The 13443-nt window shown below is 34.7% G+C and overlaps 1 protein-coding gene across 4 annotated transcripts in view; it reads right to left on the bottom strand.

Moving 5' to 3' along the window:
* Nucleotides 1–13443, bottom strand: part of LOC139700081 (nidogen-like) — a 97097-nt gene that overhangs the window by 4509 nt on the left and 79145 nt on the right. For 2 of the 4 annotated variants that reach the window (XM_071598577.1, XM_071598579.1), the window contains 10 exons: nt 12522–12650; nt 12291–12419; nt 11911–12134; nt 9615–9768; nt 6985–7113; nt 6333–6443; nt 6073–6244; nt 3035–3207; nt 2411–2519; nt 403–521 (listed from right to left, as the gene is read on the bottom strand). In XM_071598577.1, coding sequence (XP_071454678.1) covers nt 403–521; nt 2411–2519; nt 3035–3207; nt 6073–6244; nt 6333–6443; nt 6985–7113; nt 9615–9768; nt 11911–12134; nt 12291–12419; nt 12522–12650 — 1449 coding nt within the window. The remainder of the gene's footprint in view (nt 1–402; nt 522–2410; nt 2520–3034; nt 3208–6072; nt 6245–6332; nt 6444–6984; nt 7114–9614; nt 9769–11910; nt 12135–12290; nt 12420–12521; nt 12651–13443) is intronic. The other 2 variants (XM_071598578.1, XM_071598580.1) reach the window with 2 other exon arrangements.

The raw sequence follows: 13443 nt of genomic DNA, 5'->3' as shown, positions 1-13443 counted from the left end.
CTTTAAAAGCCCCAAAATTTCAGAGTTTAAGAGGACGCCTCGGTAGCTTAAGTGGCTAAAGCACTCGACCGGATATTGAGGGATCTGGGTTCGAGTCCCAGTCAAGGCGAATGATTTTTACGCTCTGAAATTGTTGCATTGAAATGTGGTCTATTTGTGCAATTATGTCTTAGATAAGCTCCACATCCTAAGATAAAGCCTCATTGGCTGCTATATGCAAGGGACAAATAAGTCACCAGAGGAGGTGAGGTGACCAAAATAACTTCAATATTAAGTGGTCAACTGACACCAGTCATGAACTTGCCTGCAATTTAATAATTTAGAGTTGCATGAGGGCCAAATATCCACTATTAATAAATATGCAAAGAATTCAACTCAAATTGTCACAACAGGCATACATACATCGTTTGCATTCCTCAGGAACGGTAACAATGGCATAGAGCTTTCCACTGCCACCCAGAGGCACATCAATGGACTTGTTTGGCTCTCCATTTGGTCTCTTACAACTCTCTATTTTCTGCCTGTAATTTAATTAAGTAAAAAGTTGGTTAAACATTTAAATATACAATGTATTCATAGAAAGATAATGAACACAATGATAGTTACATCAATTCAATTATTTAAAAAAAAGCATCTTAAACATATTCATTATGTGGTTTTCTTATCATTAGAGTTTTACTAAAGAGTTTAAGGAAAAATGAAGGAAGAGATTTTTTTCAAATTATGTGTAGAATTTATGAGGAAGGAATTTTGCCATAAGACTTCATAAAATCATTTCTGATCAAATTACTGAAAAAGAGCAAAGGGCCCATTGGACAATAACTTCAATTCCATATGCGGTAAAGATTATTCTGAGAAATCAATAGGTTACTACATAATATATCACAAAGAACCACATATGAACCAGATATGAATAAATTGGTTGTGGTTAACATTTCTCATCATAATAAAAACTTCGTTGCAATTTTCCACAGTTAAAACTATTTCCGGCCATGGTTTCGATACACTGTACCATCCTCAGGTGGTACAGTGTATCGAAACCATGGTTGGAAATAAAGTTTTAACTGTGGAAAATTGCAACGAAGTTTTTATTATGCCTCGATTCCACAACATCGCGCCTGACTCTTCACTTTTCGTATTTCTCATCATGTTTTTGAAGTGAACCATCAAAAGAGTAAGTTGATAATTAAAATAGCTATTTGAATTATTGATACTACAGAAAATTATGATTGATGAACATAAGCCATAGTTCTCTTAGTTTTGCTCTTACATAATTATGTATTATTATTAAATGGTAAGAGGATAAAGTAGATACATAGCCTCCATGTAGAGCACATACTTAGTATTGGCAATTTAATGGAAGGCATATTTATGTACCAGGTTAACCTCACAGTATGCTGTGTTGTGAGAAGATACTGTGAAGCTACCCGCTACAAGCCTCTCTCAGATGGAAATCTTATTGCAGCTAGGAATGGCTACAATTAAATTAGAGGCCTAGATGGAGTGGTTTGAGAACCTGGAGAGGGCCTTCTTGCAGGCTGAAATTGGCTAATTAATAACATTTACATGGTGAGGGTATATGTACATTTGTAGTGTCATCTTTTCCTTTTTTTTAACTTCTCATCAAAAATTATAAAATTAAAGCCTGTTTAAAAGGCTGGAGGAAATATAACTATGTTAAGTACGCATTATTCATGTATACAAAGATATAGTATATTTTATCATATATAGTGCTCAAGTGATTTGACCAAGTGTAATTTTACTATTTTTACTTTATTAACAAATTAATAGCAGTAATTGGTTATCAGCAACAAATTGAAACTGTGTACCTACATACATTTGAACTGATTTTTTAAGCACATTGCCAGTTTTTTAATATGTAAATAAATGTTGATGTTGGTAAAATATAATCATATTAATGGGTGTATGAAGCTTATTCCATTTTCTCAAATTGCATTGCATTGTGACTAGAGAAGCAGACCTTCTGTATTTTTGGACTGCATCATGTAAATAGGTAGATATAGTCAACACTCACCCCTGAAGACTGCACAAATGACGGACATGATACTGTATTGATAAATTCATTCTACCTTCGGGAATTACCGTCGGGTAGGTGAGTTGATGGATAACTGTTCATCGACCTGAAGACGCCTCCAGGACTGGGGGCGAAGCAATTGTCAATCAACTCACCTACGCAATGGAAATTCCCGAAAGAAGAATGAATTCATCAAATAGACGTCCGGAAGCCTTAGGATTAATGATACTGTATCCCCACACGTATCATAAGAACCTTCAGCCTGAGTATGTGTTACTCTTGCTATTGACTTTCACAAGTAATCAGTAGGCCTTGTACTCCAAGCATTTCTGTAGGCAATTAAATCCCGGAAAAAATTGTTATTTAGGTACTCACGTATCCCAATCAGTCCAGTAGTAATTATTTTGAGAAATTGTCAAGCCAAATGGATAGCTACAATTGGATGCCACTGTCCTCCTTAATGATGAATGTAATCCCATACACTCTGAAATAATAATGAATCAAATGAAATAGAAGCATCTATCTTCAAATGACATAATTACTATAACAATTCCTGCCAACCAATGGAGGCTATCAATAAGTACATTTAAGCTCTAATATTAAATAATCCTTTGTCACAAAAATGTCAAGGGAATACCTTGCAAAGAGTAAACTACAGCATAGGAAATGATAATAATAAAAAATGAAATCATCCTGATAAATAGATTCTGCATAGAATATATGTATTGTGTATATTTGGTGAACATCAACTATTATTAAATACTTTTAGGTAGTCGTGCGCACATGCAATGATCTACATTTTTCCTTCCAAATAATTTTTCATTGCAAAAGTTGTTATAGACCTAAACTGTATTTTGCTAACAAGTTCACCCTTCGTTCGGTGGGAGGTACTGCTGAGTATTTAAACAGAGTAATAATCTAAAAACTGGCATAGAAAATGGAAAAAAAATAATGGCTATCCATAAAGTGTGTCATGAATTACAATGCCATTAATCTTACCTATTTTCTTATTTCCAGCATCAGTCCAGCAGAGTTCATCCAGATCATAGTCAAAAGCAAGAGAATTTGGAAGCTCAACATTACCATGAAGAAATATGGCTCGCTGTGATCCATCTAGGTTTGCCCATTCAATCTTTGGACTCTCCCTATTCCAGTCAGTCCAAAATAATTTCCTGAAAAAAACATATTGCACTCATTCTATGGTTTTAAATTATGTTCATTTGTGCACAAATAACAAAGAAAAATGTATAATCTGAAAGTTTAATGCTGGAAAATTCATGATTATGAATTTGCAGTCTTCATTTTTTCAACTTAATTTTATACATGCAAGGTAGTAGCATTACACTATTTTGCTATAACCTCGGGTGTGTGTTCTTTTATCATTATCACTTTTCATTTGGCTAGGAAAGAAAATTCAGCATAAGAACATTATAGCCTAATGACAAATGCAACATGAAAAGCAGCACAATAAATGCTATTAACTTCAATAAAATGTATGTCTCCTTTGGATCACAGAAAAACTTCAGAAATATTTATTTGATATATTAATGCAACATTACCACTATCTGGTCGGTTACAATTGTGAAATGTGTTGCTTCCAAGAAACTGCAGGAGATCCTGCAACAGTAACTTTTAACTGAGTCATCCACTAATATACATTTGAATGTTACAATTTCAGAGTGCATCCCTGCCTGGGTGAATGATTTTTACACTCTGCAATTGTTGCATTTACATATGTTTCCGTTTCTAGTAAAAAACAATCTACTGGATTCAGTTCTACTTATTATACTCTGTTAACAATGGTGAAACTCCACAGCATTTTCTAAATCCATTAAGAAAAATGAGAGGGACATAAAAATAATGCCCATATTCCACAGTAATAATATTTGGCTAAGAGCAATTTTAAACCGATATTTGAAAGAGGCAGGAAATTCAAAGACAAACAATTGAAGAGTATATTCTATTGTTTCAGGCTTCACTTCGTGGAAGTATTTAATATCCATACTAAAAAGAAAGACTCATACTTTTCCACAGATTTTATTATACGGTACAACGCGTTTCACCGACAATAATAAATCCACTCACCGATTTATAGGAAACCCACTTACACAGACCACATAATTTCTAATGATTCCGCACACCACTTTTCTCACAAACACGCAGCCCTCCACTCCATAATCCACCGCCTTCTACATATCCCCCTTTCCCCCAAAAACTTCAACATTGAACTCATGAATATCACTAATATAGCTACCAACAATGGTTTCAACCCCAAACTAGTTGACACATTACTACGGAAAAAACAAAAAGTAATGGCCATAAAAAGCATTTTCGTATCACAGCCCGCAGTATCTAAAGATTTTAAGTGGTGCTCGATCCCATTTCTGGGAGATCTTTCGTATAGGATTTCCAACTGCCTACCCACCTCACTCAAAGCAGCCTTCTGCCCACCCATAACCCTCTCCAAACTTCTAGCCAATGGAAAAGACACCCAGGATAGCCTTCTCAAATCAGGCATTTATAAACTGAAATGCGAGGATTGCAACAGCGTTTATGTCGGTCAGACCGGCAGGAATATCAAGTTACGAGTCAAGGAACACGCTAGGTGTCACAAAAATCAGAATAACAACTCTCTCTTCGCCAAGCATTTACTAGAATTCGACCACAGCAGTGACTTTGTCCCAGAGATATTACACGAGCTCCCAAAAGGATTAAAAATTGACGCTCTCGAGCAATTAGAGATTAGAAGGCACTTGGTAAACCCCAACACGACACTTTGTAATGAGCAATTGTTCCCATACCCCTCCCCACTCCTCTCCGAGAAACTAGCATGGACATGGTCAAAACAATCCATCAACGCACCTGCAAGCCCCCACCCCTCTCAAATCCTTCCAACCCTCCCTGCCCCCACTCTGTCCTGAGGTTATATATTCTCGCTCTGTCTGTTTTGTAAATTTGTACCTGATGATGCCGCAAGTCGGTGAAACGCGTTGTACTGTATAATAAAATCTGTGGAAAAGTACGAGTCTTTCTTTTTAGTATGAAATTGAAGAGTACTTTGACTGAAGCCAATTGGATGTTATTTCTTAAGCCTCTCCAGCTTGATTTGACTCTCTCATGAATAAAATCTTTAGCAAACAATGTATGAGTTTAATATTCATGTGCAACTGGCTTAACTTATTATCAATTTAAATGAACTTTTTAAACAATATTGCATACTGCCAAGTCTCTTAGATATATTCATACATCAAGTACCTACTTTCTGGTGGATGAATTCTGCAGTTTTATTGTTTCTCTACAGAACAGACTTACTTCAGCACCTCAACAACTAATATACTACTGCATAACCTTGGATGTCACTGAAGTGACTTATCCATCTTATAGCTTTACATTCCCTTTAGAGGTATGGCTGTTAAGAGATATGATAATTAGCATTCAATTATGGCAAAATAATGTATGCATGGAGCATATTATTGGTTAGCCAACCAAACTCTCGACTCACTCCAAAATCCAAAATCAATAATACTTCTCAAGTGTTTACCCCCTTCTCCCAAAATTAAATTTCATGTCCAGATGATATTTAGTTGATCTGGACAGATTTTAAATTCAGCAAATTTTAAAAGTTCAGCAAATTAAGCATTCATCATTAAAATTACAAAAAAGAAATAAGGTTTGTCATGATCAGACATTGTAAAATACTAATATGATCCAACAAGGAAGGCCAAGGCACAAATGCAGCAAGAGTTACTGGGACTGAAGGTAGTAATTAGCTTCAATGGTCAAGAATAAAGAATTACAGCCAATTAATTTCTAAAAAGGATTTACAACTTAAATGTTGCAAGACAGAAAATGTTGGGTTATGAAAATAAGCAAAATTAAACCTGATTTTTTAACCATCGTTAATTCTAAATATGAAATACTTAGCAGCGAGACCAAGACTTCATGGTTCAATTAATTACTGTCTAATGGACAAATGCAGTGCTCAATGCAATGGCTGGTGTCATGTTGGGAATTAAGAGATTTAGAGACAATCATACCCTTTTGAAGGGTGAACTGCTATTCCTCTTGGATTAACAAGCCCATCTGACACCAGAACTGTCCTCAGCTTGGTATCCAAATTTGCTACTTCAACTGTGTCCTTAGATGAATCAGTCCAATAAATGTTTCTTGAGACCCAATCTATGCTCAGTCCTTCAGGAGATTCTAAATCTGAAAAAACACTGGCATTATTTTAACATATCAAATCAATCAGCAGGCATTATTTTACATTCAATTATCCAGAACCAATATTACTAACCAGCATCAAGGAAAGTCTGTATATCTGAGCCATCATACTTGGAACTTTTAATGGTTTTCCCAATAATATCACTCCAGTATACTCTTCCTTCCTGGCAGTCTATATCAATTCCTGAAATGTAAAGAAAGTTTTGAGAATGGAATTGACTCCTAATATGGAAAAAAATACCTCCTCACATCATATTCCTATGCTAACCCTGGTATGATGTGGGTACATCATACCAGAAATTATTCCTACTTTGTGTACAATGTCGCAAAAGGAAAAGAATACCATAATAATTATATAATAGTGCATGACCAGATATTAATTGAAATGCATTAAATAAGATATTTCAAATATATCAAGAATGGAGATTGTGTGTATCATAAGGCAAAAATAAACCTGCTTCCAGCCTATGTAGAAGATTTTAGGATTTCATAATGAAACAGTCAAGAAAGCGTAAGGTCCTATTAAAAGGAGAGCATAATACAAGATACCTCAATCCTTCAGTAACCAAAACCACGACAATACAAAATGAAAATTAATTTTAGCTTCTGCTATATTTTATAACACTCATGATAGAGAAAATCTAGTCCTTACTTCATGTTGAACAAGAAATGGATCATAATTGGATTATGTGAGTGATCCATGACAGAGGCCAAAGGCATCTTACCTAATGCCACTTGGTAGTTTTGAATCTGTATGGGTCGCCCTGGGTTAGTAGACGTCGGGTGAAATGGAAGCCGGAGTGTAGCCATCCCTTGGTTCACCAGGAGGAAATTTCCTTCGTGTTTTGATATTACTGCAAGAAATCAAGAGAAATTCACACTCAATTCTACATATTAGGAGGCCAAAAGACATTAACATTGAACCATGAATATTCTACACTATTGTTTTCTAAATTCATTTAATACCCTTAATTGCTAAAAAAAATTAATATTATGAGGGAAAGCATTACTATGGTACCATGATATTAATGTCTAAAACTTTTATTGTCCCAAACAGACAAACAGATCAAAAAAAAATGTTCAATACATAATATGAAAAAGATCTTAAAATTAATGAATACATGTCTTTTAGAGCAAATAACTAACATGTAAAAAAAAGCTGTTTATCCTTGTTAAATTTATGTCAATAGATAGTGTTAAAATATCTATGTAATATATATCTATGTAATATATATATATATATATATATATATATATATATATATATATATATATATATATATATATATATATATATATATATATTGAATAAACCAGGAAAGTATTTACCATAATCTGCAGAGAAAATATTTATTAGACAAATATTTACTAGAGGATAATATTTAAAAGATAACAGCACTCCAGATGGCTGTTAATTTACTAGTAACTCCAGATTTACCACAGCTGACGATAGCCCCAATACTTATCACACAACTCAAAACAGTTCTAAGGGTTAATTCAGTCTGAAGCTAATTTCAGGGTTAAATTAATGTGATGTCAAACTTGTCCTTATAAGAAACTCCAATGAAAGTTGGCTACTATTTGCTACCTTATTCCACAGTTAGATCCATTACAGCATGGAATATATCCAAACAGCACAAGCAGTTAAAGACAGGTTTTGTTTGCTGCCATGGTAGGTAATAACCAATAAGAATGTTTCCCACCGATATCTAGTCCTCTTTTCAAAAAACCAAAACAGAAAAGTTTTTCAATCACAGACATTCTCATACAGTTGTTTATAATGATTACTACCAATATTGGTACAAGCTCTTAAATCTTGGACTATACTTGGATAAGTGTTAAATATATCCAATTGGTAAGCATGTCACTGACTGATTTCTGGGACAATACAACTGAAAACCAATCAATTTCTGCAAAGTTATTAAATCAGGGTCAACAACATTCAGAAAAAGTACAACCAAGTTAAATAGCATGAGAGTAATTTGACTCGCACCTACTCTTACTTATGCATTTAATGACAACATATTCTTACAAAAGTTACTCATATATAGTATTTTGTTAAGTCTGAACCACCTACAATATGAAAACGATTAAACTACATTGAGCAACTAATTATTTATCTCTGAAATATTAAGATTGATACAAAAACAGAATGGCAGACTGTTCCCTGCTCATGATATTGAAATATAGCTTGATATAACAAGGACCATGAAAGATGCAAATCTGAAAAAGCAGATAAGATCTAGATCAGAGCGACATCATCATCAGTCATGCCTCATAACCTTTCTTTCATATTCAGGTGGCGGTTTTTGTGATATTGTAGATCTGGTAAAAATACACAGACCTTGAATCTCTCATACCATGTCCCAGAAAAATCAGGCGAAGGACATACCTATCACTTCTTTTCTTGCTTCAGAGAGTCATTTTTGTTGAAACAGTAGTCCCATAATTCTTTTGATTTATCCTGTTTTATCATGTCCTCAAGCTTTGACCATTTAGGAGTGCATAAACAGTTTTTTTACTTATATCTACATTTACTAAATCCAAATTTTGTTTCCTCTAAATTCTTCTCACTCTACACTTCTCATACCATCTTATTAATTGGAAGTGAGCCAAAACGCCATTCAGCTGCGTATCCATGTTCTGCAGAGTAATTCACAACTTAAAGTTTAAATGAAGTACTGTATGATGAGTTTTCCCTCTTCAGGTTGCATGAAGTTATCATCATTTTGATTTTTTATACAATGTTTATTTTAAATGTTTAAAACAATTTATACAATGAAGGAAAAAAATACTTAATAGTATATATTTTTTGGTGAATCAGCTTGTATCTTATAGGCCAGGAAATACAATACACAAAAATTCACATTCTATCTCACACTTTCCACCCTGATCAACTTAACCTATTCCAAATGAGTATTTTCCCTTCATTTGATGAAAAATCAATAACATTTATGAGTGCACTGTTGAAGATGCATGTTAGATCATTCTAATAGTATTTTTTTCTGCTCCAATTTTCCTTGGGAGTTTCTCAGTCCATTATTTTTTTTTCCAATTGGACCCTTTTAGTAAAGAGATTGAGTCATTTTCTAACCAGCTGGTTGTAACAGAATAGCTTTCCCAATACTAGAACACAATCCTAGCCTTAAAATACAATATCCCTCAGCACTGGTATCCAGCAGTAGATGAATGTCCTTTCCTCTTTAAAATGATAAAATGTCATTCCCATTACGATATATTCATGTTATATCCTCAGGTTATAATATTTGTAGCAAGTGTAACATTGAAAGCAATGAGCTCAATTCAATAAGAACAATGATTTTCTAAAAATATTTTATAAATAAAACTCTGTTACCTTTACAGTGTAATCCATTCCCGACAAAACCATCGTTGCATTGACAGGAATAAGAGCCTCTTGTGGGGACACATTTAGCATTCTCATGACACACCGTGGCATCATGCTGGCAGGATGCATCTTTTTGGCATGTGAAACCATCGCCTTCAAATCCCTATGTTTTAGATAGCAAAATGTTCTCTTAGACATAAATATTTATATGCAAATTGCATGCAAAAACAAAATTCATACCCATGACTGCTGTATTGGCAATGCTTATTATAGTAATAGTATTTTTAGGGAAGAAGGTCTATAGTAAAGGTCATTTGCACCAGAAGGGATTGGTGGGTAATTTGGTATGGGTAGGATAATCAGTAAACAGATGAAGGATGGAAAGAAACCCAGGATTAGCATTGGCCTATTCTTAACAAAAAGTGCCAAGAGGTCCACATTTTAATATCTCATCTGAAGGATGGCATACTCACTTAAAACACTCCCCAAATCAGCCCAAGTAGAGATTGGGATACCCATGAATATTCCACCCACCACAGGGATTTGAACCCAGGGCTTCAGGGTAGGAGCCAGTACCTTAGCCACCACACCACCCTGATCCCCAGCAATGCATTGTTGAGCAAATCTTCATTGAATCTATCTTTTCCTACTGCAGTTCATTTCTTCGACGAAATGTGCATAATTAATATATTCAATTACATATGATCTATGGACACATGAATTCTAAATACCACTTTAACCCTTTCATAGTGGAAAGTAACTGCAGCCAATATTAAACTCATAGAACTAGTAAGTGGATGCAGTAGTCCAGGTTTCGAGTGATGGACATTGACTGGAGTTTGACTCTCAGACAAGCCTCTTGGGCACCCTCAGCTTCACTTAAGCTTTGTGATTTTTTGTATACCAGATCTTTCTAAGAAACCATAGCCGGTATGGGGAAAGGAACTGGTCCCCCTACCCTGATGCGTGAATTTCATATGCCGTCAGGCTTAGTATGGGGTTAACTCTACAATCACTTCCCAAACCAACCTTCAGGTCGGTCGAGGTATTCATGGTTCTTTTTAACACTAATAAATTGTAGAGAGTGACATTAGAATCTCTTGCAAAAGTACTGTCCCCTTACAAAGATTGACAAAAGTTCCCTATAATTAGCTATGGATTTAGTTAGGGTTCTATGTGGTGCTGAAACCTCTCCAAAATATTACAGATAATGCAAAATGGTATGATCCAAAATTCAATGAAAAGAAAATCCATGCCTTCTCGTCCACGTGGCAGAGGATTGGCATTGGCGACTAACAAAATAAAGAGAAAGGAGAGGGGGCAAGTGAATAATGGGATAAGATTTCAGTAGTACACTTTGTATGAAGCAAGGTCACTTCTTTGTACAGGGTAGAGAGAGTTCCCTATAGACAGATGAGCCATTAGGTGGCCAAAAACATGGAATTCAGAAGGCAACTGGAAATGACTTAATTGAAGATCATAGCATATTCCTGGTCCTACTGGACAAATTAAATCTTCAAAACATGAATACATACTCCGCGAAATAATAACATGTCTGTAATATTATGTCCATATTTTATCTTAAAGTGGACAATATCCCATGAGAACCATGACTCCAAATGATAAAAAAGAAGAAGGTTACATCCAACTTGATGTCGGGTAATTGGAATATAAGAACATTAATAGACTTGTAAAAGTTAAAAATATCATGGATGAAATGAAAAGTCATAATAATCAAGAGCTTGGGATCGATCAAAGTAAGATCAGAAGATGAAAGAGAACTGGAGAGAGGAGAGTTTGAAATGGTAGGGAATGGATGATAGAATAGTAGAGGCAGTATAGGAATTATATCTAGGAAACACCAGTAAAAGAACATAATTAAAATATTACCAGTTGGCAAAAGAGTGATAGAAATGAAATCATGGAATAAGCCAGCAGGTAGTATGATCATCCAAGTCTATACAACAACATTAGACAGATAGGGAAGAGGTAGATAATATTTATGAACAGGTTGAAGAGAACAGCAAGGAAAAAGTAATAATTGTATTGATTTGGAACAGCCTGATGGGAAAAAGGACTCTCAACCTTTGGATCATCAAGACATATTTAAAGAAAAAATTTTCACTGACCAGAAAATAAATCTCTGAAAACTTCTTAGATAAATAAAAAAAATATTTTTGACAGTATTTCCCAAACCAACAGTTTCTTGTGGCAAATTCTCACAAAACTTACTCCAAAACCCAAATCGAGACTTTCCATTAACACACCATTGAGGATATACATTAAGGTCAACGAAGGTCATTACCTCTTTACACTTGCACCTGTATCCAACTTCAATGATGTCATATAAGCAATCAGCATTCACTCCACAATTGTTCACAACATTACACCCAATGACCATAGGAGAGCATTGTTTTCCATCACCAGAGAAGCCTGGCTTGCATCTGCACACAAATGACAGCTTCATCGTATCATAAGTACAAGAAGCATCTCGATGGCAATCTGCCTCAGTTGTGCATTCAGCTGAATCTTAAATGGGAAGAGAACACAGAAACTGTGAGACTGTGTTGTACATGTAGCTTATGCCCACAAGAAATTTCAATAAAAATGAAAGAGAAAATAGAATTGAATGTATGATTCTACATTTCAGAAAGGAGTATGAGAGTATTATAAGAAATAGTATACCTTCATTTGGATGACACGATTTGCCATCACCTGAGTAGCCAAGGCTACAAATGCACTCATGTCTTTGAGCTTCATTGTTGAAGAGGCACTGGGCATTATTACCACAGTCAGATGGATATCTGCACTCATCTTCATGAAAAAGTGACGTTTTATGATCAGTTAATCAGCATATTTGGCACTAATTCCTGGAAGTTTTCATGCAAATCAGCTTTTCAAAAGGAGACAGCTTACCGGTAAGATAACATCTTCCTCCATCTCCGTGATAGCCAGGGTTACAGACACATACTGATTTTTTAAGTATTTCATCAAATATGCACTTTGCATGCAAGTCACAGATATCAACATCATGACATGATATATCTAAAATGATTAAAAAAGATAAGCGCAAGGATTAATAAGCATAGGCTCCTTATTCAAGGCAGAAAGTAAACATAACAGTGAAAGTAAAAGAGAGAAGGAAATTACTAGCTATAAATTAGTTTATAGTGATGGGGAGGAATTACAGCATGGGTTGGTAATATTTCTGAACAGAAATATCAGGAGAATTGTTTCAATGACAAAAGAGATGAAAAATGGAATAGTACTAGCTCTAGCAGTAATCACTAGCAGAAAGATAAATCCAAAAAATCTAATGGTAATTGAGGTGCATACATTTAAAGGTATGTAAATGGGGAATGTGATTAGTAGCTGATGTGATCAACTAGACAAAATGATTCGGAATATTCCAGAGTTTGGTAGGAAATATGCCATACAGGAAATTTCAGAAGACACAAAAAGATAAAAGATGGGTACATTAATTATCTAGGAAAATATAATTTTGAATAGGATCATAAAGGAGCATAGCTTTGTGGGGACAAATGAGAGTCAGCTCATAATTTACTTTATATATTACTACCTTTAATTATAAGTAACTTGGAATTCAAAAGAAAAAATAATAAAAATACTTGATAATATCCTTGTGATTCTGTTAGGATAAAAACTTCAGGAGTAAAGTTGGGAGATGTTAAAACGGAGAAAACTATAGACATTATATGTTTAAATACAATTGAGAATGTGAGGTGTAGCCAAATGAAAACTGAACACCCGCTTCAACAACTGCACACAAACAAGGACAAAACCCAACAACTGTGTATGCCTGTGAGTTGTCACTATG

The sequence above is a fragment of the Hetaerina americana genome, unplaced genomic scaffold, assembly GCF_022747635.1.
Source record: "Hetaerina americana unplaced genomic scaffold, ioHetAmer1.1.p SCAF_10, whole genome shotgun sequence".
Taxonomy (NCBI): Eukaryota; Metazoa; Arthropoda; class Insecta; order Odonata; family Calopterygidae; genus Hetaerina; species Hetaerina americana.
The sequence above is the reverse complement of the archived record's forward strand: the minus strand, read 5'-3'. Positions and strand labels throughout refer to the sequence as shown.